At 46.1% G+C, this 25,254-nt stretch overlaps 1 protein-coding gene across 1 annotated transcript; it reads right to left on the bottom strand.

The window, feature by feature from the left end:
- Positions 1–15,720: 15,720 nt before the first annotated feature.
- Positions 15,721–16,849, bottom strand: LOC116757690 (glutamate dehydrogenase 1, mitochondrial-like). Its single transcript, XM_032639749.1, is given in 3 exon segments — positions 15,721–16,166; positions 16,169–16,558; positions 16,561–16,849. Coding segments are annotated over 3 exon segments (1,125 nt in total).
- Positions 16,850–25,254: the final 8,405 nt, after the last annotated feature.

Here is a 25,254-nt window from a genome sequence, read left to right as displayed (position 1 = left end):
CCCACGTGCTGCAACACTGAGCCTGCGTGCTGGGAGCCCATGTTCTGCAACAAGAGAGGCCACCACAATAAGAGGCCCGTGCACCACAGCAAAGAGTAGCCCCTGCTCGCTGCAACTAGAGAGGGCCTGCGCACAGCAATGAAGACCCAATGCAGCCAAAAATAAATAAATAAAACCCTTCTGGTGGTAGAAATGGCTCGAGGGAGCTATGAAAAGTGGCATAGCTAATATTCAGTCTTAAGTCATATACTGTCCTCCCTGTAGTGTTACTTCTCTCTGTTGCCCCAACTCTTCAGAAACGCCTCAACACAGCGCCTGGGTGTAGCAGCCTTCGGAGAGTGAAGAGATGGCGAGACCTGGGGTGTCCAGTGGGGGTGAGTCCTTAAGGAAAGGTGACAACATGCTCAGGAGGGAAACAGGATTGATGAAAAGTTCAGCACAAGCAGGATGCGGGGACCCAGAGAATCTTTAGCGATATCGCAGGAATGCTTGCTTTTCGGCTGCAGAGGGAATGGAGATTTTGTACCCTGTTTTAATGAAATCTTCCAGGTAACGGCAACCCCAGTGAGGGGGAGGGCTTGAGCATCCAGGCAATGGTTCAGAACGTTTCCCCAGATGAATGCTTGCCAACTCAGCATCCCAGAGCAGCCATCTCTGGAAGGGCTCACCGCAGACCTCAGGTGTGAGCGAGAAGGGGGCAGAGAGGGGCTGAGCCACAGCTACAGCAGACAGACGGGAAGCGGGGACAGGACGTCCTGCTAAATTTATAAAGCATAAAGTCTTTTTCTCTGGATCTTTGTCTCTCTCTGTGGCGTCTAACAACAATGGACCACTGTCTACCTGCTCCCAATTTCTGTAGGCAAGTGACTGTGCGTGTGTGCGTGTGTGTGTGTGTGTGTGTGAGAGAGAGAGAGAGAGAGAGAGAGAGAGGCGGAATGCAAAGTAAGGTGCCCCTTAGATGATGGGCATCCTTCATATGCTGAAACACGTACCTCCCAGGCACCATCTATTTCGCAGTCTTGGAAGATGACTCCTGAGTGTTATAATGTGGAATAAACATTCTCATGCAATTAATTCCATGGCCAAAGTCTCAGATGAGACCCTGTCAGCTGCCGCTTCCCTGCCTGGAACTTGGTGGGAAATAAAAAATTACCACTTAGCACCCAGCTGCTACTCGCTGCCACAAGAGCCGCCTCTGCGGCCAGAAAGGCTTTGGACAGAGCATTAGGAGGAAGAACAGAATGCAACCTTTCCAAAAGAAGGGACTTCTGTTTTCCTCTTGTCCAAGTCAAGCCAGCTCTCCAGCTCCAACACACGAGAACTTACGAGATTTTGTCTCTACCCATGTCATCTCCTGGTCTCTGCTGACTATAACCCCCACCATATAACCCTGTTCTGTGTTAATCTCGGTGAGGAATTGTGCACCCAGTGAAACTTCTGGCTTTTCTCCCGCGATTACTCAAGCTCCCATCAGCACAGTTGCTCAGGGCAACTCCCAGTGGAGGTGGGCCAAGCAGGTAATCTCCGGTGTGATTTGAGAGTATCATATTCTTTCCAGAAGCCTCCTATTAAAATGACTAAATTACCTGGGGGTGGGGGGGAGGGAGGAGAATGGTATTAAGGTATTAAGCTGGCAAACAGGCAAGGAATATTTCACCAGAATATTACACCTTCCTGAAGAGGGGAAGCTGAGGGGCCTCAGAGGATGTGGTTGAGAGGAGTGTAGTTTAACAGGGGGGTGGGGTGTGAAGTAGACGGGGCAGGGGTGGGAGGAGACGGAAACAGAAAAGAAAGGGTGGAGCTGTCTGAGGGGAGCTCTACAGGGAGGATTCTATTTTGCCTGGGAAAGGAAGGAGAATGAATCCTGGGTTTTCTGGGTCGGATCAACCTGGATTCACAACCATTCACAGTCTGGGTGAGCCCCTTGGGAGCTCCTCGGAGGAGGTTTCTTTTCCTCACGGGTACGGGTGATGTGTTTAAAGCCCAAACCTTAGAAGGCACAATCATACATCATTTTTGCCTAAGCCTGACCACTCTTCCTGCTTAGAAAACAATGTCATGGCCGAGGCCAGGAGTAATTGTCACGTGCATCTGTGTGGGTCCCTACACCTGTCAGAGCACTTTTCCAGAGATGGTCATGACTGCCCCCGTTGTAGTAACATGAAGAGGAAGAAGGTCTCTGTGGCCCTACTCACAGAGAGGCTTAGACAGGGAGAGCGACTGTGTTAGGACTCCCTCAGCTCTGGGGTAACCTGGATCAGAACTTCTCCATCTTCTAAGCTCTGAGCCTGGGCTGGTTCTAACAGGTTTTTCTGATAAGCCATGCTCCATCTCCAGCCACGAAAGGTTTAGTGCAGTTAATGAGCTGGGCAGAGAATAGCATATGCACATCTGAAAGACACTGTGTGCATCGTTCATTAGGAACTTGTCCGGGTGTGTGGCATCTGCTCTGCATCCCCAAAGGCAGCGTCTGCAGCCTTTGCGGGTAAGAAGCGTTTGGCACTGTTGTTCTCCTGTGGTGCCAAGTCAGCCAGATGGAGCTTTGCCAGCTTTTTGAGCACTTCTGAGCCCAGCTTTGCTGATGAAGGCTCTGTAAGCTGAAGTGCTGCGATGAGGTTGTTTGCAGACTCATTTGGGTTCAAGTTTAGGTTGGCATGAACTGAGATTCAAGTGCCGCATGTGCAAAAGAGCACCAGACACCTGCAAGAAGGGGCAAAAAACAACAGGCGTCCTGGTGAGGGAGCCGCATCTTCAATTACCTCCACCATTTACCTATGACAGACACCGCCATCTATTGAACCATTACTATGTGCCAGGAACTGTGTCTAGTGTTTTTCATGCCTGGTCTTTTTTGTTCTTTTTTAATTTATTTATTTATCCTTGGCTGTGTTGAGTCTTCGTTGCTACACGCAGGCTCCCTCTAGTTGTGGCGAGCGGGGACCACTCCTTGCTGCAGTGCGCGGGCCTCTCACGGGGTGTCATGCCTGGTCTCTTAATCATGTATTTTTATTACCCCATTTGCAGATGAGGAAACCAAAGCTCTCTTAGCAATGTTGAATAACTAGCCTAAGGCCATATAATGGTAAATATGGAGACCTCATTTGAATGCAGGGATTTCCATCTTCAGATCATTTGCTCTTTGCATCTGTACTACATTAGCTGTCTCCAAACAGATAATATATATTTGTTTGTCATCAGACATGCAATAAGTGACCTGGATCACCATACTGATTGGCAAAGAGGGGGAAATATTTTATGGCATGGATCTGTTGTTGGTTAGGGTTGGACTGTATTCACAGAAAAGGCCAGGGGAATTCCCACCACCCAAAGCAGCACTGCAAAGGGAGATAATAAAACTGAAAACATAGAAATTCAATCAAAGTGAAGGCTTCATTCATCCGAACAGATTCCAGAAGTATTTAATAAGTTAATGGAGAGATAAAAATAGATCATGAGGCAGCCGATAATAATATTTCTTGCTAAGATAGCCCTTAGAGGAGTAGCAAAAAGAAAGACAGCCTCAGTAGCTTCGATGGTCAGTGAAATAAAGTTTGCTCTCGGAGAGAAGGACAAAAAGTTGGAAACACCAATAGAAGAAACAGTTAGTGGGAGGTGTTGGAAGTGGGGAGGGGGATTGCCACGGTAGAAGTAGCAACAGAGTTTCAGGAGAGATCCATATTACAGCTCACCAAAAAAATCTATCAGCAAGCTTTTACTGAGTGCTGGGGGCACAGTGGCAATGTGAAACTGAAAGACCAGGCTCATTTGCAAGGAGAGTGCAGGGTACTGGGTAGATAAAAATAGCACACTTGAAACAATTAGAGTGCAATTAACTCCAAACTGTCTGGTTCCAGCTGGAGTACAACAGGACTCCAGAATGTGGAGAAAGCCTGATGAGCTGGAATAGGGGCAGGAAGGCAGGGGCAGGAAGGCAGGGGCAGGAAGAACTCTCTGGGGCCCCAAGGTACTGGGCATGGAATGCTTTGAGGGAGAAGGTCTGTTCCTGTGGGATGCTCAGCCTAGGCAATACAGCACCAAACATCCGACCACAGCCTTGCCCTTCCAGAAGTTTCCAGTTAAAAAGCACAACACAGAGCTTGACCTAGGATAGCTTTCTTGAATAAATCAATGAAAGAACAAGTGATTGGAGTCCTAGGGCCTCCTGGGGACAACTGAAGAAGCAGGACAGGAATAGCATGGTTGCAGAAACATTCCTTGGTCCACTGTATACTTTCTGAGGGCAGAGACTATGTCCTTATTCTGTATTTACTGAGCCTCTGTCATACAAAAAATACTGTGCTAGCCCTGGGGATGGGGTCTGCAGATGGAATGAATCATTCGTAGTCTGCTAGCTTCAAAACAGCTCAGAGCAGAGCTTCTTTTGGAGCTTAGAGCCTAATTATTTACACCATGCCTTCGATCACTGGACATCCTTTCCCCAAACACATCAACTAAATCATTAATTCTGTAAATAGTTTGCACATACTATGTGCTAGGTAATGTGATAGGCACTGGATATAATCATCAAACAACAGTGTGTCTGAAAAGACTGTATGATTCCAACTGTATAACATTCTGGAAAAGGCAAACCACCGAGAAAATAAAAAGGATCAGTGGTTGCCAGGGATTAGTGGCAGGGGAGGGATGAATAGGCAGAGCTCAGAGGACTGTTAGGGCAGTGAAAATACTTTGTACGATGCTATATTGGTAGATCTATGTCATTATGTGTTTGTTCAAACCCATAGGTTGTACAACAGCAAGAGTGATCCCTAATGTAAACTAGGGGCTTTGAGTGATAATGGTGTGTCAGTGTAGATCCATTGATTGCAACCAGTGTCCCACTCTGGTAGGGGATGCTGACAATGGAGGAGGCTCTGCGTGTGGGGGAGGGGCAGGGAGTAAATGGAAAATTGCTGTACCTTCCCCTCAATTTTGCTGTGAACCAACACTGCTGGAAAAAAATAAAGTCAAAAAATAGACAGTGGTTTCCTTTAGAGAGAGCTTATTGTCAAGCGGGGAGATAAATAGTTGCATACATTTAGTTCAGTATAATTGTGTAATTAATTTCACGGTATGTCGTGCGAAGTATAGAGAGAGGTTAAGGAAAGGATCACCTGGGCTGTGCAGAGGTGTGAGGGATGATCTCACGGAGGAAGAAGTGCTTAGTGGCTCTGGAGTGGGCTCCGTCGGGGCAAGGCGTGGCAAGTGGGGGTCATATGTAGGGCCGATGGAATGGAATGTGCAAAATCTGAAAGCATGGTAGAATATAGTAACATGTCCTGAGAGCTATAAATAACTGAGTGTTACCAGAGCACACAGTTCTGGAGGGGGAGCCATGGAAGATGAGGTGGGACATATCAGCAGGTGCCCAATTGTGAAAAACTCTGGTAGCCAAGCAAGCGGGACAGACTGTGTCTTGTTAGTGACTGAGAGGCTATGGAGGAATGTTGAGTGGCGGGATGCCGGGATCAGGTTTATGGATAAAAAAGAACATTTTGTCAGCGTCATGGAGGATGCATGGGGTGGGGTTGGGAGGCGGTGGGGAAGGATAACTAAGCAGGAGGCAGAGAGGACAAAAGGGAAGCCATGGCAAAATTAAATAACCTACATAGAGCACTTAGCACAATTCCAGGCACAGAGGAATGGTGTTTTATCCTATCCTCTGCCAACTTCAAGATTTCTCACAAGCCATGTCCCATACCTAGAACATTCTTTTTTCTACCCTGTTTAGCAACCACTCCTTAACTCAAAAGGATCTTCTAGAAAGATTAAATTAACTTATTAGAAATAAAGTGATTTCTCTAGTTTAAAAAATAAATAAATAAATGGAAGCCATGGCAATGGTCCATATAGGGAACCATGAGAGCCTTGCTTAGGGCATGGGCAGCAGGGAGAGATCCATGAGCTACCTACAAACTGAAATCAACAGGCCTTCCTTGGGTACCAGTTGGATGTAGGGGTGAGGGAAGGGGAGACCAGGATGACTGTGAAAGTGGCAGTGCTGGTCACAAGCCTAGAGGACAGAGTCTAAAATCCACAGCTTGTCATGCAAGGCATCTTGCCATCAGGTGACACCCTACTTTTCCAGCCCCTCTGCCCCTGGGAACCCTGTTCCATGCTCCTGTCCGGGTGGTCTAAGTCTTTTCCTGAACAAGCCATGTGCCTTCCCACCTCCATACCAGAGCTTCATTTGCCCCAGCTGCAAAGAATGCCCTCCCCACGCCTTTCTACCTGACAACCCAGAGAGACTCATCTGAAACCCTTGCTTCTGTAAAAGGCCTTAGACTTTTTTTTCCTGTTCCCTAATGACTCTTAGCCCTTGCAGAAAGAATCCTTCCTCCTCTGTGCTCTGCTGGAAGTTTGTTTTTGTTACATAAAGAGACTTTATCATTCCAATATTCTACTTAGATGCTCACGTCTGTCTCCCCGGGCTGGATTAGTTGCTCCAAGCTACAGTCACAGCTCCACTGTGTAGCTGTAACATTTGGGGAAATATACTTGGATCTGTGGAGTTCACAATCTCTGCAATTAATGACATAGGTTTTGCTGGGGCTTTATTGGTTTAGCTTATAGAGAAAAGAGCATTAGTATTGGAGTCAGGCAGACGGCAGCATATCACTTAGTGTTTGACTTTGGTCTCTTGGCCTCAGTTTCCTTACCTGTAAAATGGGAATCACCACCATCATCACCATCCTCATCCTCATCCTCATTGTCTCAGAGGATTGTAACGGGGTTAAATACATGTAATAAATATAAAGGCCTGAGTCTGGCATTTGGCATATGGTAGGTTATGCCAAGAAAATATGAGTTTTTCCCCCTTTCCATCTTATAGTTCTTCGATTTTCATACTTGAAAAGCTGGTTGATAACATTCTTTCATGCGGGTTCTACTCTCACCCCTGCTGTGCCAACCTTTTCTTCCAGTCTTCAGATTCTTAGTATGGTTTTGATCACTGCCCTTCTTGGGACACCCTTCAACCTCTGCACTTCCTTTTCTTTTTCTCCTTTTTTAAGTTCTGAGTAACTTCTCTTTTTTAAAAAACAAATTTATTTATTTGTTTGTGTATTTATTTTTGGCCATGCCGTGCAGCATGCAGGATCTTAGTTCCCCAACCAGGGATTGAACCTGTGCCCCCTGCATTGGGAGCTAGGAGTCTTAACCACTGGACCGCCAGGGAAGTCCCTGCACTTCCTTTTCAAAGCATGGTGACCCTTCATAGGTGGAAGCTCTTAAAATAGTAGTAGCGGGAGGAGGAATATAAATAATAATAAATGATGACAAGTGACATTTATTGAGGGCTTACAAAGTGGCAGGCTCCACGAGCAGCTCTTTTTGTGCAGTGTACTTGCTACCCCTATGATTTAGCTATTATCTCCATTTCACGGATGGGGAAATGGAAGCTTAAACTGTTGAGGAAACTTGCTGATAGCCAGATCGCTAGAAAGTGGTGGAACCCAGAGTACAGGCAAAACCCATGAGTGCCCGGTCTAAAATCCTCGCCCTTAACCACACATTCTTCAAACACTCCTGGAGCCCTCCATGGCCGTTTGCGTCGTCACAGGGGGGCCGTCGTCACAGGGGGCCGTTTGCGTTGTCACTCAGGCCAGCTCACGGGCTGTGACTGGCCTTTCTGTGATGCCTGCTGGGTGCTTGTGCTTAGACATTGTGGCATCACATTGTTGGTGCTCAACTCCACCAACACCATCCGGGGTATCCCCTGAAGGGAAGAGAGGGTCCAGGCTTCCTTCTAGCAACTCTTCAAAGTGCAAGCACTTAGATCAAACACACCGTTCTCCCAGGGCTGTGATCCGTGCTCTGTATCGGACTAAAGCAATCTGAGTGAGGACAGAACTTCCCCAGAGCAAGTGACAGTGGTGTTCAGGCTGAGGCTCTCTGGTGAGCCTCCTTTGATTCCTGCCAATTATAGAGAACATTTAGTACCCAGAACTCCTGCCAAATATCATGCTCGGGGTCTGGCCCAGTTTCACGGACGCCCTTCTGGGGGCCCCACTGTCAGTTCCGTTTCCTTGCTGCTGTCTCACCGCGGCGCCTCGGCAGCACTTGGCCTCCTGCTGGCTCTTCTCCACGACCCAGGCTTGCGGGGAGCTACTGCTGTTCCCTTCTCTCTTCCCCTCACTTCTTCTTTCGGCTCCATGCCCACCCCCTAAGCTGTTCCTGTCGCAGGGACTCTGAGTTTCCTTCTGTGCGAACGCTATTCCCCAGACCTCTAATTGGTTGCCTCCCCATCTCCCGTCTGGTCTTTACTCCAATGTTCCTCCTCCAAGAGGCTTGTTGTGTTCGCTGGGCCAGCTGAGCAGCCTCACCTTCCTCACTACGCATCACCCTGTTTTATTTTATTAAGGCTCTTCTAGTTCCTAGAACTATCTTATTTATTTATTTATTTATTTATTTTCCCGGCGGTGCGCGGGCCTCTCACCGCTGCGGCCTCTCCCGTTGCGGAGCACAGGCTCCGGACGCGCAGGCTCAGCGGCCATGGCTCACGGGCCCAGCCGCTCCGCGGCATGTGGGACCTTCCTGGACCGGGGCACGAACCCGCGTCCCCTGCATCGGCAGGCGGACTCCCAACCACTGCGCCACCAGGGAAGCCCTATCTTTATTTTTAAATGTGCACGTTTATGATGGCTCTTGCCCTCATAGAATATTAGCTCCCTAACTGTGAGGTCTCTTCTTCTTTGGCACCATAGTCCTAGTTCCTAAAATTGTACCTGGCACACGGTGGGCTCTCTGTATTTGTTAACTGGCTGCATGACTGATGCAATGACCAACTGATCAGAGGTCTAGGTGTGTAGGCAAAGAAAGATGGTCATAATGAGAGCCATCATCTGTCAAGGTATTGTCTGTACAAGCATCGTGCTAAGGGTTTGACGTGCATCGTCTCATTTAGTTAACCCAGCAATCCTATTGTTATTCCCATTTAACAGATGAGAAAACTGATGGTTAGGAAAATTTAAAAAAAACTCACCCAAGAAATATACCTGCCTTAGGGCCCTGAATGGTAGAGCTGACCCAAAAGTAGTAATCTGTCATCAGAGTCAAACACTTTTCACTATTTTGTTTAAGAATCACCAAGTTCAAGAAACACCCACTGCAAGGGGATCCAAGAAATACCAGGTAGGACATTAACAAGTGTTGACCAGGATATAGAGAAATTGGAAGTCTCATACATTGCTGTTGAGAATATAAAACAGTGCAAACAGTTTAGAAATTCCTCAAAAAGTTAAACGTAGAGCTACCCTACGATTCAGCAGTTCTACTCCTTGGTACACACCCAAGGTAACTAAAAACATATTCACAGAAAAACTTGTATACATATGTTCCTAGGAGTATTATTCATGACAGCCAAAAAGTAAGAACAACCCAGATGTTCATCAACTGATGAATGGATAAACAAAACATGGTTTAGCCACACAAGGGAATATTATTCAGCCGTAAAAAGGGACGACGTACTGATTCATGTTATAACATGGATGAACTTTCAAAACGTTATACTAAGTGAAAGAAGCCAGACCAAAAAAGGACAAATAGATACGATTACATTCATATGACGTGTCCAGAATAGGCAAATCCATGGTGACAGAAAGTAGGTTGGTGATTGCCAGGGGTTGGAGGGTGGGGAAATGGAGAATGACTGGTAAAAAGTATGGAGTTTCTTTATAGGGAGATGAAAATACTCTGGAATTAGGTAGTAGTGAGGATTGTACAACCAGGTAAACTTTAAATGATTAAAATGGTGAATTTTATGTTCTATAGATTGTATCTCAAAAAAAAAAAGAATTACTTGGCTTATCTGCCTGTGGATAGAGCAGTTTGGGGAGTGCAGGTGTGGCGAGTGGTCAGGTAATCAGTCAACTGAGAGGCCAGTCCATCGTTGCAGAGGCCCAGCTCTGAGGGTCATCTAAGGAGCAGTGCTCTTCTTGAACTGGGGAGAGGGACTGGCAAGTGCAAGGCCAGGACTGATCCGTACACCAGGACTGGGCGCTAGATAGGTTTCTAGAACTGGCATTCGGATGGAGGTGTCAGAGCAGAGCCCAGCATATAAACCAGAGTGCATGAGGGAATCCAGGTAAAGACGCAAGGCCTTGGGCCCTATTAACGGGACAGAGGAACCACACAAGGGGAAACGTGGGTGTAGCCACACCGGAGGTCAGGAGCTCACGTTAGAGCTCTGCGGCCCGGATGAGACCAAGAGGCCAAGCACTCCAAGGCTTGGCCTCCATTTGGCACAGCTCAGTCTGTTTCAGGACATCCTTTTTCAGAACTGGAAGGCTGGGGCTGAGCAGCGAGCAAGAGTTGAAATCAGAGTCTCAGCTGGGGGTGAGGGCCAGGGACAGGGGCAGGGAGCCAACTGGCAGGCTGAGAGCTGAGAGCTGTTCCCCAAGTTTAAGGCGTTGGGGCTTATTACAATGCAAATGGCCCTGAAAAGTTAGATAATGGGGCCAAGGTCACACAGCTGGAAAGTGAGGAAGCCCTTATTAAAGGCAGCTGTGCTTGACTCCAATGTCCTCGCTTTCAGCTCTGAGGATGAGAGGCAGTCTAACATGGTGGTGAAGGGCATGGGCTGTGAGTTCAAATCCCACTGCTGTGTGTGACCTTGGACAGGTTACTTAGCCCCTGTGGGCTTCAGCTCTCTCCCCTATTAAAGTGCATGGCAATGACTCCGCCTATCTCAGATTGCAGTGAGGATTCAATGACTTAACACATACAAAGCACTTTAGAATAATGCCCAGAACCCAGGAAGTACTAACAACCGTGAGCGGCATGCTGTACACCAGCCAGGGAGCCCAGGCGTGCCCATCTAGACGTGGCTGATGTCAGTTTTGTCTAGAACCATCTCTGTTTTCTGTTTCCTCATATCTTGCTCTGGAAAGACATGCCTTGTTTATGTGCTTCTCCAGGGGTCAAACTGAATCGATCAAGTCACAGAGAGTGCCAGGCATTTGGCAGCCCAGTGAGAACAGAGATGGGGCAGAAATCACCAGTTAGTTCTAGATATGAGTCAACTCCTCCTCAGCTAGTCTCCTGTTGGTGGCTAGAATCATTTCTCCCACACACGGATGATGCTGGTAAATCAAGACCTTCTTGGGTAGTGAAGGAAAAAGCTTAGATACATTCAGTTCACAGGAGTAATATTATTGGTCAGCTGAGCACAATTGCTGTGTAGTGGAATATATTAGAGTTATCTGCCGTCAAGAGGCAGTACTTGATACTCACAGAGCCTCTGGTGAAGCTCTTTGATAGTTAGCCTTCACCATCTTTCTTGGAGAGAGGTCCAGATGGCTGTCCCTCATGGCTATCCGTGAGGTCCTGCCTACCCTTCCGGGTCCAGCTCCAAAGTTACGAACGAACCCTCTCCTCTCCTCCCCCGGTTGAAACTAGTCACTCCTCCTTTGTGCTCTGTGGGCACCTTTCTCTGTATTCTTTTTTGTGGCCGTGCCACATGGCTTGTGGGATCTTAGTTCCCTGACCAGGGTTTGAACCCAGGCCCTGGTCAGTGAAAGCATGGAGTCCTAACCACTGGACCGCCAGGGAATTCCCCCTTTCTCTTTGTTTTAGCAAATTGCCTCATAGTATAGTTCTAGCCTCATGTCTTTCCCACATTCAAGAGTAACTTCTTTGATGTCATGGACTGTCTGATTCACCTCTGCATCACTTTCTGCCTGCTAGCTCACTCAAGTACCCTCACATTGGTTGTGGGTTTATTTGCACTCTGAGTAGGAATCCCCCTTGAAATTCTAATATATCCCTCTCTGGAAGGCTACCTTCTAGTTGAGAAGCATCCTTCCAATAATACATGCCTTCCGCTTAGTAGGAATCTATATCTGTCTGCAGAAATAAATCGAACAAACAAAAAATTAGAGAATTTTGGCCATTTGACCAAGCCTGCAAAACCAAGATGAAACTTGGAAATGTGTCTGCTGAATTTTAGCTATTATGTCGAACAGTGCTGGCGCTGCGTGAATATGGTGCTGTATGGATTCCTAACATTCCACAAGGGGCCCCTATTGTTTTGTTTCTTTCTCTCCTTCCCTTTTTTCTTCCCACACATGTTTATTGAGCCGGGATTATACACCATGCATTGTGTTAGACAATGGTGATTCAGTGATGGGCCTTTGTCCTTATGGAGCTTAGAGTCATTGATCAAATAGTGCTGGGAAGGAATGTGTACTTACTGAGGGTGGTGCCCTGCAGGAAAGGAACACTGATCCCTGACAGCTTGTTCCAAAGGAAGCTGACCAAGCCTGAGTGGGAGGCAGGAGGAGGCCAGGGAAGATTTTGCTGAGGAATTGATGTTTATTGTGAGAGCTGAAGGAGAAATAAGTACTGAACAGGCAGACGGAGAGGGAAGGGAGGGAGGAGAGGTCACAGTGCGCACAAAGATTTTGTCCTGGGAGGACGTGCATTTCAGGAATGGAAGACCCAAGACAGGCTGGGACCTGGGACCCTTTGCTGCAGTGCTGCAATGCTTGCACCTGGACACACCTCTCCTCCAGCAACAGAATATTAAAAAAAAACAACTATATGGGACTAAAAATAACTGTGCATGTGCAGTTGGGGCAAAATTGTGGACAAAAGATACAAAGAGACCAAAAAACGCAACTGCCACTTTGAAGAGCCTGGAGCAAAAGCAGGGTACTGTGCATGCCCCCTTCACTCAACACCACCTAAGGGGTGGGCAGACCACCTAAGCCACCCCTCTGGCCAGACCCCTGGGCCCACCCCTACCCTCACCGTATATAAGGAGGAAGCTCACCCCCCACCCCCCTCAGGGAGCAAGCAAGGGAACCTGTTGTTCGTTCTCGCCCCGCCCCCTGCTGCAGCAGGGGCCCCAATAAAGCCTTGCCTGAATGTCTTGCTTGGTCTCTAGTCAATTTCTATTGACTGGGGAAGGCCAAGAACCCTGGTCAGTATCAGGCCGGGAGCATCTGGCTGCGGCCCAGAGAAGATATAGGAGGTGGTTCTGTATGAGGCTTGACTGTTTACACGGGATGATAGAACATATGAGGACAAACTAGGCCAAGTTAGGAGATTTTGTCTGTATCCTTCCACAGCGGGAAGTCATTCAAGGTTTTAAGCCAGGGTAGAACATAATCAGAGCCTTGCTGCTCTGTGGGGAATGGAAGGATATAGGGGAGGGTGCAAGAGAGAAAGAAGGAGACCAGTTAGGAGGCTCCTGCAAGGGGTCAGGTGACAGATAATGGCCTTAATCAAAGTGGTGGCAATGAGGATGACATCTAAACATTTAGAATGTAAACGTCACCAGGGCTTGGTGAGGGAGTGAAGTAAAGCCCAGAGCTTATCTCAAAGCTACTTTTGCCCAGCTACCATGTTTACCAGGGCTCTGGGGTAGCAGCTGAGTATATAAACTCCCTGAACTAGCTATTGTGAATGATACAAAGAAAAGTGTGTCTGCCTTTAAGGTGTTTCTGCTCCAAGGTCACACTGGATATATACATACACAGGCAAATAAACTCTCCTGTGCTAAATATGGACATGTCAGTGTGAACTTCACAATGTGGTAGGGACATGCCTCTAGGCTTCCTGCAGTAAGAAACTGGGTTGAACTTTCATGATACTTTCCAGACTGTTAAGGACTACAGATTAAAACGTTTGCTTTTTGCCAGGAGATGAAAAGCCTGCAGGTTAACTAAAAATAAACATTAATGCATTCATTCATTTATGTATTAATAAACTTGTTCACCTGATTTTTATGAAGCACAAATGATGTGTAGGGCGTTTGAGCTGGAGAGCACAAGTGATGGAAGGAGACACAGGGTTTGGAGTCTAAAGATTTGGGTTTGAGATCTATGTACTGGTTAGGTTTCTTTTTGTTATTATGGTAAAATATGCATATGGTGAAGTTTACCATTTTCAAGTGATTGTCAAATTTAAAATAAACTTTCCTGTTAAAAAAAAAAGTTTAACTTTTTCTTAAGTTCAGTGGCATTAAGTACATCCACACTGCTGTATAACCATCTTCAGAACCTTGTCATTTTCCCCGAACTGAAACTCTGTACCCATTAAACAATAGCTGTCCATTTCCCCCTTCCCCCAGCCTCTGGCAATCACCATTCTGCTTTCTGTCTCTATGAATTTTATTATCCTAGGAACCTCATATAAGGGGAATCGTACAATATTTGTCATTTTGCAACTGGCTTATGTCAGTAGCATGATGTCCTTGTGGTTCACCCATGTCATAGCATATGCCAGAATTTCCTCCTTTTTTGTTTTTTCTTTCTGTAAAAGGTAGGCTTTTTTTCTTTTTTTTTGCGGTATGAGGGCCTCTCACTGCTGTGGCCTCTCCCGTTGCGGAGCACAGGCTCCGGACGCGCAGGCTCAGCGGCCATGGCTCACGGGCCCAGCTGCTCTGCGGCATGTTGGATCCTCCCGGACCGGGGCACGAACCTGCATCCCCTACATCGGCAGGCGGACCCTCAACCACTGCACCACCAGGGAAGCCCAAGGTAGGCTTTTTAATAACTGCTTTTGTCACCAAGTTAAGTCATGCAGTTACAAAGTAGTTAGAAATTTCTGAAAGAATATTATTATTAAAAAAAGAAGCTCATTCTTATATAAATAATATCTAGTACCTCATTGGGACACTACTGTTCCAAAGGCCCTGGCCAAACAACTCCCAAAGAAAACACAACCCCAGGTTGTTTCCAGCCCACTGGGAATGAAGCCGTGCACAGAAGATGAGGCCTCTAAATGAGGACACAAAGTCAGGGCTAGTCGGGGCCATTGGCAATGCTCAGAGCCGCCAAAGACGGAGCCCAGGTGGTTTTCTTCTGGGGCACTCTACTTGAATTATTGTTCAATTAGTCAACACAATAGATCTTCAAAAGAGGACAATTAATTAACATTATAAGGAGGTTACTGTGTTCTTTGGACTATATGTCATAATTGTGGTTAGTAAATTCTGACAGTCTTAACAAAAATAGCCTCCATCATTTGCAGGTATGAAGATAACTTAATGGCCTACCAGGCTTTTTATTTTTGCTGGATGACAATATGCAATCGATAAGTTATAAATGAGAGTGTTTTATGTTATAAAAATACTAGCTTTTTTCATTTATTATGTTTACGGACATTCACTGCTTGAGTCCAGTTTAGGCTTGTTAACTGATTAAAGGCAATTTTATTACAGCAGCATGTACTTATTTTATTCTAAAAGAATAAAAGGCATACAGAGAAAGGTTTTTTTGTTTGTAACCTGTAAAGCTGAGTTATTTTGCTGATGTAAAATACCAATAACTCACTTGAGGACCATGCTACTTCCTGAAAATGCCATATACCTGCTTCTTAAATGTGTCAGAGCACCTGATGGATCTATCCCGAGCTGAAGTGGCACGGGATTGACTGCTCTCGGACAAAAGGTGCTTTCCCAGGGCTACAGCTGACTGTGTTGGGAAACGGTCATGGAACAAGGCAGCACAGGCAGAGGGAAAAGACTTTATTTAAAGGCAAAATGCCCAAATGGCTCTCTGGCATAGCTAATTTCTACTATCACCTATTAGCTTATATATGATCCCCTAACTTCTTTTCTTAAGGGGCTGATTTGGATTGACTTGTTGAGGATGGTGTCCATTATCTATTAAGTCATGAGAGAGAGATTTCTGTGGTTACATGTAAACTTGTGATAGGTCTGCGGATGAAGAGGTGAGGAGGGTAGTGAAGCAGTCAGCCGCAGTCCCATCCCGTCTATGTGAAGGTCACACCAGTTTTGAAGACTTTCTCGATGGCGTTGACATAGGCAGCTGTCCTTGGGTCCAAGCCTAGGTTATACCTCATGGCCGTGCGCATGATTTGCCTGGCAGAGCGCTCCCTGGTGTAAGCTAAGCCAGAGTGCACGACGTCTTTCTCAGAGGCACCCGATATCCTGTCTTGGAACTGTGCTGTGGGTACAATGGGAATAGTTCCACCGTGCTTTCCAAATTTCCTTTCCAGACTCTCTTGAACAGACACGAGCAAGTGATAGTTAGAACCCCTTTCATATTTGAAGGTCTGACGGCCATAGCGGACATGATTTAGATTCTTCAGCCACTCAAAGTAAGATACTGTCACTCCTCCAGCAGTCAAGTAGAGATCTGGAATAACCATGACGTTCCTCTCTAGGAAGATCTTACCAGCTTCTGGAGTTGTTGGTCGTTGGCGCCTTCAGCAATGATCTTGGCTTTGACTCTGGGTGTATTGGACTTGGTCAGCTGCTTCTCGCTGGCAGCAAGGATCAATATGTCACAGTCCACCTCCAAGATGCTCCCTTCATAGATCTTTGCTTTGGGGAAGCCCAGGATTGTTCCATGTTGCAATTTGAAGTCTTCCAGCTCCTTTGGGTCAATACCATCTGGATTCCATATGCTCCCATCAGATTCACCAACACCAACACATTTAGCACCAAAATGATGTAAATATCTCATACAGGGCAGGCCCACATTACCAAATCCCTGAACGACAAATGTTTTATCTCCAAATCCTGGTGTCATTCCTAAAATACTCATGTAAGAAGCCTCATTGATGAAGTTTTCAATCCCATGGAATGACCAGCAGCAAAGATCCGTCCGTGGATTCCACCCTGTCTGATGGGCTTACCGGTAACACAGGCATGGGCATCAATGTCATAGTGCCCTATGGTGCTAGCATAGGCGTCAGCAATCCAGGACACCTCCCGCTCGCCCGTGCTCATGTCTGGGGCAGGTACATCAATGCCAGGACCAATAAAGTCCTTCTTTGCCAGCTCCAAGGTGAACCTCCTTGTGATGTTTTCCAATTCATTATCGGTATAGTTCTTGGGATTGATCTTAACACTGGCTTTGGCATGTATATAGCACATTTTGTTTATTTATTCATCTGTTTGGGGTTTTTTTGGCCGAGCCGCGCAGCTTGCAGAATTTTAGTTTCCCAACCAGGGATTGCACCCGGGGCCACCGCAGTGAAAGCGCTGAGTCCTAATCACTGGACCGCCAGGGAAGTCCCTATCCATTCATCTGTTAATGGACACGTGCATTATTTTCACCTTTTGGCCCTTGCGAGTAATGCTGATATGCACATTGGTGTACGAATATCCATTTGGGGTCCTGCTTTCATTTCTTTTGGCTGTACACCTGGAAGTAGAACGGCTGGATCATATGGCAGTTCTGTGTTTAACTTTTGGAGGAATTATCATACCGTCTTCACAGCAGCTGCACTATTTAATATTCCCACCAGCAATGCACAAGTGTTCCCACTTCTGTACAACCTGGTCAACAATGTTACTACAATGAGAACATTTTTGGGTGTGGATATTAGCCATCCTAATAGAAATGAAGTAGTATCTCACTGTGGTTTTGATTTGCATTTCTCCATGACTAGTCATGCTGTGTGCTTATGGGCCATTTGTATATCTTCTTTGGAGAACTGTCTCTTCCATTCTTAGCCCATTTTAAAAAAACATTTTAAAAATTATTTATTTATTTATTTTAGGCTGTGCCAGGTCTTAGTTGCAGCATATGGGATCTTTTAGTTGCAGCATGCGGACTTCTTAGTTGCGGTGTGTGGACTCAGTTGTAGCATGCATGCAGGATCTAGTTCCCTGACCAGGGATTGAACCTGGACCCCCTGCATTGGGAGTGCAGAGTCTTACCCACTGGACCACGCTTAGCCCATTTTTCAAATTGGGTTGTTTGTCTTTTTTGTTGGGGAGTGGTTAGGCTTCTTTAAATTTGGTTTTTAAGAAACCAAACTCAATCCGGTTTAAGGCAGAAAATAAGCAGAAGAAATTATCGCTTCACGTCACTGAAAAGTTTAAGGCACATCTGGGGTCAGGGTGCTATGGACTGAATTGTGTCCTTCCCAAAATTCATACAATGAAGCCCTGATATCCAATGTGACTGTATTTGGAAATGGGACTGTTAGGAGGTACTTAGGGTTAAATAAGCTCATAAGGGTGGAGACCTAATCTGATAGGATTGGCGGCTTCTAGGAAGAGGAAGAGAGAGCACTCTACACACACACACACACACACACACACACACACACACACACACACACACTTACACATCGAGGAGAGGCCCTGTGAGGACACAGTGAGAAGGAGGCCATCTGCAAGCCAGGAGGAGAGCCTTACCAGAGCTCAACCATGCTGGTACTTGATCTTGGACTTTCAGCCTCAAGAGCTGTGAGCAAAGAGATTTCTGTGGTTTAAGCCACCCAGTCTATAGTGTTTTGTTATAGCAGCCCAAGCTGACTAAGACAAGGTTTTTAAAATGCAGGAATATTTTTCTTCCCTCCTCATGCATCTGCTTTCTTCTCTATTGCTTTCTTTCTCAAGTGGGCTTATCCCCATCAAAACAGCCTGGGCATATTTATTCATTAATTCAATATTACCGAACCCCCCTTAGCCTACACACTGTTCTAAGTACTGGGAATACATGGCAGTGTATCAAACAGGAATGGTCCCTTTCCTCATAAGGCTTGCATTCTAGCGGGGGAGAAACAGACATAAAGGAAACAAGTAACTTCTCTAAGAATAAATCTTAGTCTCACCACAAAAAAGAAATGGTAATTGTGGGATGTGATGCAGGTGTTAGCTAAGCTGTGGTGGTAATCACTTTGCAATATGTGTGTATCAAATAAACACTCTGCACTTTAAACTTGCACATTGTTTTGAGTCCATTACATCTTTATAAAGTTGGGGAAGAAAAAAAATAAGTAACTGTGGATGTTCAGAATGCAAATTGTACGGAAACTAAAAACACAGGGAAAGGGATTGCGGGGTGGGGGTGGTGGTGGTGTGTGTGCCTCATTGCTTATAAAGCAGTATGAGGATTAGCATCCTGGGAATATGGGGTGACCTGGGTGTCCTGCACTTCTGGGGAGACTGATATAAGCAGATAATGAATGTGTTGAGATAAGTGTTGGTGGTCTCAAGGCAGAGAGTGGTGGTGGGTCAGCGAGGACTGAAAGGGAGGGAGGTGAGAAGCAGGAGGTCCTTCTAGGAGCAGACAGAGTTCAGAGCCCATGTTACTCCTGTCAGCAGCGTTCTGGAGGGCAGGGGTAGGGTGGTATTTTGCAGAGCTGGGGAGCTCCTAGGACTCCCACGTCACTTGCCCACAGAAGTCTGAAGAATGGGGAGGCTGGTCTTAACTGGGAGCAATCAAGAAAAAAGAGTTCCAGCAAAAGTCCTAGGACTGGTACTGATTAGCTCTGATTGGCCCAGCTTGGGTCACATGTTCACATCTAAACCAATCACTGAGGTTAGGGATAATCGGAACTCTTATTGGACAGGACTTAGTTGCACTCCCATGGGGTCAGCCTCACCCAAACTCAAGGGCTGTGAGGAAAAGGAATAGTTCCCCAAAGGAAAATTAAGTTGTTACATCCAGAAGAAAGGAAAACAGATACCGGGCAGCCCCAAACAGCGGGAGCCCTCCACACCCACCTCCACATTCAATGGCTGGCTGATCTTTGGCAAATCATAGCCTTTCTGATTCTGTTTTCTCCTCTGATAGGAAAAAAAATTTTTTTAAGTAAATTGGATTCATAATTAGATTAATAATGAAATGGAGCAGGACTCTGTGGTCCCCCACCATGTCCTCAGCCTGCCTTTTGTCTGTAGAAAACCTTTAGCCAAAGAATAAGTTTAATCAGAGAAGCGAGAAAATGCAGAAACAAAGGAAAACAGTCAAAGGAGACCAAATAATAATATTTCAGTCATTAAGCAAAGTCAAGGACATTTAGTTCCTCCTCAAGGGCTATAGATAAGATTCTGAGCCACACCCTGTGAGCTGTCTTATAGATACTGAAACCCCCGTCAGTTGGAAGAAGTTACTACATGATGACCAGGCTGTAGCCATGACATAAACAGCCACAATTCTGAGAATTGGCCTCAAGGAAGTGGGAACAAAGCAACCCTGGAACTGAAGATTAATTGTACTTAAAACAATCAAGATGACACTGGTCAGACCACCGATGACCAATTTCAAGATGACTGTCGGAGCTGACTGTGCTGTTTCTGCATGTAGCCCCCTCCCTCCGTCTATAAAAGCTCTTGCCCCCTGATTGTCAATGGGGGGCGGGGGGGAGGGTCGACCCTGGACAGGCGTCTGCCCTCCCGCCGGTTGCCGGCCTCTGAAATAAAGCAAACTTTCCTTTCCACCAACCTTGCCTCTTTAATGGCTCTTGGGCCGCGAGCAGCCGGACCCCACTTTCAGTTACAATAAGACCTACATCACTAAGTTACTGAGTATTCTATGTGATCATGTACAGAAATGCTCTTTGGAAGGTATAAAATGCTAAACAAATATTACTTCTTTCAAAGTTTTCTAAGACATGGCAAGTGCTCTTAGGGGCTTATACTTCGTAGGGAGATGGAACATGCAGGCAGATAGTTGCCACAAAAAAAGATGCCTGGGGGCTTCCCTGGTGGCGCAGTGGTTGAGAGTCTGCCTGCTGATGCAGGGCACGCGGGTTCGTGCCCCGGTCCGGGAAGATCCCACATGCCGCGAAGCGGCTGGGCCCGTGAGCCATGGCCGCTGAGCCTGCGCGTCCGGAGCCTGTGCTCCGCAATGGGAGAGGCCACAACAGTGAGAGGCCCGCGTACCGCAAAAAAAGAAAAAAAGATGTCTGTATAATTTTCCAATGCCTTCATTTAAGGCAGGAGTCACACACTCACATACCTACATGTTGGCCAAGCAGCTAACAAAAATGAGGGAAGAACGCTGAGCTTGCCCCAAACCAAGGACTCTGGAAACCCCAGCGCATGGCTCCAGCCAATGGTTGTCAGGCTTGAAGGCAGGCCCAGTGTGGCTAGATGGCCCAGCTGTTTTCAAGAGAAGCTGATAATCTGGATTTTGATATGAACTTTTTTTTTTGAGGTCGGCAACTTCTTCAAATTAAAAAAAAAACAAAACGCCATGTGAACCAAACAAAACACATTCAGCCTGTGAGGTCAAGCCTGCCCACCCTCTGCTGACTGGTGTCCTCCGATTCAAGGTTCGTTCTGAGAATTTGACTCCACGACCCCTCTGCTTTACTCCCTCTCCGTCACCCTTTCTTCATATTGGAATTTTCGCTCAGTGCACATGTGGTAGGAAACGTGGCATAATTGTGAGGTGAGGGAGTGTTAGGGTCCAACTCCAGCTATGAGTCCTTGGTCAAGTTGCTTCACCCATCTGGCCCCAATTTCTCCACATTTATTGATGAGGGGTATGGGACTAGATCATTTAATTTCCTACCAGCTCTGACATTTTATGACCTATAATTTTTAGAATGCAAGGGACAACACTAAAATAAAATTCTTATTGGGGGAATGGAAATTTCATTTCCAGTTAGTGTATTTTCTATGCATTAGCTATTACTATGCTAGGTACTGTGAGAAACGTAAAATTAATACAAACAAGGATTTGACCTTAGGAAGATAATCTATTGGAGAAAACAGATGGACATAAAACTCACTGTGGTAAATTATCCCTAAAGATGACCAGAATAACCCCTCCAGTCCTTCCTGTTCTTTGGAATGTGACTTTGATACCCCTCCCATCGGGAGATGGATTTTTTCCCCGCTCCCCTGAATTCTGGGCTGCTTTCATCACTTGCTTTGACCAATAGATTCTGGCAGAAGTGACATTGTATGACTTTCTGGGTGTAAGACTTAAGAGGTCTTGGAGCTTCTGTTTTTGTTTTTGTTTTTTCTCTTTAAAGCCAGCCTGCATGTAAAGAAGTCCAGTCACTCTGCTTGAGAGAGACCCTGCCAGCCGCAAGCCATTCCATTCCAGTTGCCCCAGCTCGGCCGTGAGACGTGAGCAAAACTGTTGTAGATCCTCTAGTCCCAGTCAAGCTGCCCAGGCAACACTATGGTAGCAGAGACAAGTTGTCCCTGCTGACCTGCATAAATTACAGTCATGAGCCAAAAAAAATGGTTGCTCTTGTTTTAAGACACTAAGTTTTGGGGTGTCTATTATTATTATGTCTTATACGTAAGGCATATTATGTGTCAAAACCAGGAGTATGGGAGCTCAGAGGAAGGCATGATGCTAATTTGGGTGGAGGGTGGGTGGGAGGAGATGTGGGAATTAGGGAAGATATCAAGTTCCAAAAATTGTCCTTAAGACAGCCCCTTAAAAGGAACTCATCGTGACGCTGTCTGCTGGGAGCAAGCCCTACTCTCATGCCATGTTGGGAAGTCAACCTGCGATCCTGTTGTCCTTTGCTGCTTTCCGACCCTGTATCTGCTTGGTATTCTGACTCTGCGATTTGCTACACTTTACTGTGGGTGCATGGTAGGTGGGGAGAGCACTAAGTTGAGAGTCGAACAGATATAAGTTACTATTCTAGTTATGCTAATCGCTCATTATGTGACATTGAACCTATGAGAGCTCTCTGAGCCTGAATTTCCTCATCTAATAAAATAGTGACAATAACACTTAGCTCACAGGGTTGTTGGAAGGATTAATCAAGATAATATACGCACATGTGCTTAATGTAGAACATACATCTTATTGGCCTTCAACAAATGCTAGGTCCTATCTCTTAGATCTCCCAACTAGCAATTAACTTGGTTTATCCTCCGGACTTTCTCGACATCCCCAGGTCTGGCTTTTGACACTTGACCATGATCACACAGTGATTGAACTATCCTTTACTCCTCAAATCCATCTTTTGCCTCCAAGATGCTTTTGAATTTTGCCTACTGCTCCATGTACAGTGATTTCTGAATGCTCCTAGGTTTTCACTCATTAAAATGGAGGATTTCCAGGGAAGGTAAAGCCTGAATTCGTTTTTGAAAGATAACTAAAATTTTGGCTGTAGAAAGCTTAAGGTGGAGAAAGTTCAGGAATGGGGCAGAATAGAAATGCTATGAGGACGGGCAGAGAAAAGGTGAGTTATGGTTTGCTAAGGAAGACTTTGCTAGATCAAGAGTTTTAGATTTTATTCTGTAGGCAGTAAGGAACCATTGACTATTTCAAACACAGAATGACATGCTCAGATCCTGTGTGATTTTACTGGTGGCAATGTGAAGGATGCTCTGGAGAAGGGGGAGAGATTTGAGGCAGGCAGAACAACAGGAAGCTATTGCAATAATTTGGGTGAGAGAGGATAAGAACTTGCTAAAGGGTAGAAGCTGTAAGCCTGCAAAGGGGAGGTCGGATGTGAGAGACATTTCAGAGTAGAATTGACAGCATTTTTTGGCCACTGGGATATTGAAAATGAGAATGAGGAAGGAATGGAAGGTAGCATTTGGGGCTGAGAAGATATGGTGGAGCCACAAACTAAATAGGAGGAGTGGGCTTCCCTGGTGGCGCAGTGGTTAAGAATCCGCCTGCCAATGCAGGGGACATGGGTTCGAGCCCTGGTCGGGGAAGATCCCACATGCCGCGGAGCAACAAAGCCCGTGCACCACAACTACTGAAGCCTGTGCGCCACAACTACTGAAGCCCGCGTGCCTAAAGCCCGTGCTCCACAACAAGAGAAACCACCGCCCTGAGAAGCCCGCGCACCGCAATGAGAACCCCGCGCACAGCAACGAAGAGTAGCCCCAGCTGGCAGCAACTAGAGAAAGCCCGCGCACAGCAACAAAGACCTAACGCAGCCAAAAATAAATAAGATGAAATAAATAAATCTAAAATATAATAAAAATAAAAAACATCAAACAAATAAATAGGAGGAGTAAGACTGGGGAGGGGAGAGGTGGGGGGAGAGAATACATTTAATTAAGACATCAGAGTTTGTCACTCTTTGATTTCTATGCTTTCTGCCTCCGTTTTTCCTGCCTCTACTAGTTTCCTGGGCTCAGAAGAAATGGGAATATGTGGGTGACTGATACGGCAGGATGCCCCCACCATATCCGGAATACTAAATAACCATAGCACCTGGGAGGCTGAGCAGTCATGCTGCAACCTGCACTCCCTCATGTCAAAGGGGGAAAGACAAGAGAGGATCCAGAACTGCCTCAAAGCTTCCTCTGGGGGCTGCTGTTTTTAGGAAGTATTGAAGCGCTGCTGCTGATTTCCTGAGATGAGTCAGAGCTCGCTACATAATCTTACTCCCCTGAGAACTTGGAGACTTTGCTGACAGCCCACCTCTTCCTTCTCCTTCCGCAAATCTGGATCAGACCCAAGGATGTGGAGGACTGTTTGATTTTTAAGAATGATATCCTGTCCTTCTCTGCTATTTAATCTCTGCTCTGGTTAATCATCTGTCCAATCCAGGTCAATCAGCCAATCAACAAACATTTCTTAAGCACTTTTCAACTTTTCATTCATTCATCTGACAAATATTTTTTGAGTGCCTTGTACATTCTCCAGGTGCCAGCAATACTCCAGTGGTTTAGTCAGCTTGGGCTGCTATAACAAAGTACCATAGACTGGGGGACTTAAACAATCAACACTTATTTCTCATAGTTCTGGAGCGTGGAAGTCGGAGATCAGCATGCCAGCACAGTTCGGTTCTTGAGAGGACCGAGTTGCAGACTGCCTTCTTCTCATTGCATCCTCACATGGTAGAAAGAGGGCTAGAGAGCTCTCTGGGGTCTCTTTTATAAGGGCACTAAACCCTCATGGCTTAGTTGCCCCTAATACCATCACATTAGGGGTTAGGATTTCAGCATATGAATTTGGGGGGACAGAAACATTCAGTCCATAACATCCAGTGAACAAAACAAAGTGAATTTTAAAAGGTGGTTTATGTTCTCCTGGGAGTGTAATACGTATACATACAGTTTATTGTAAATAATATAAGACGAATGACTGAGATGTTTTGTTCCCTTGGATTGTAGGTGGATTCTGCTCTATCAGCTTTTGATGGATGAAAACATTCAGGAAAGTGGGAGATAATTACAGGTTGGAATGACATAGGAGGGCTCCTTAGGAGAGGTAGTAGTTGAGTTGGGTCTTACAAGATAGAGGGAATTTGGGGACTTCCCTCGTGGCACAGTGGTTAAGCCAGAGTTGTTGAATTTCGAATGTGAGAGATGACCACACCCCTCCTCCTTGCCCTTCTCAGGATGGCCCAGGAGTCGGGATCGCATTTCGTACTGGGGTGATACTTTAGGAGGACAAAAAACTGAGTGCATTGAGAGACAGCAGCTAAGGCAGTGGAGAGCTTAAAGGCAAGCTCAGGTGTAGAAGTTGAAGGAAAAGAGAAGACTTAAGGGCTTCAAGAACAAAACTACCTTCAAATATTTGAAGGGTTTGGAGGGACTACGTTTACCCTGAATGGCCTGAGTTGGTACAACTATAGGACCAATAACACTATAGGGAG

Source organism: Phocoena sinus, chromosome 8 (assembly GCF_008692025.1).
Source record: "Phocoena sinus isolate mPhoSin1 chromosome 8, mPhoSin1.pri, whole genome shotgun sequence".
NCBI classification, from domain to species: Eukaryota; Metazoa; Chordata; class Mammalia; order Artiodactyla; family Phocoenidae; genus Phocoena; species Phocoena sinus.
The sequence above is the reverse complement of the archived record's forward strand: the minus strand, read 5'-3'. Positions and strand labels throughout refer to the sequence as shown.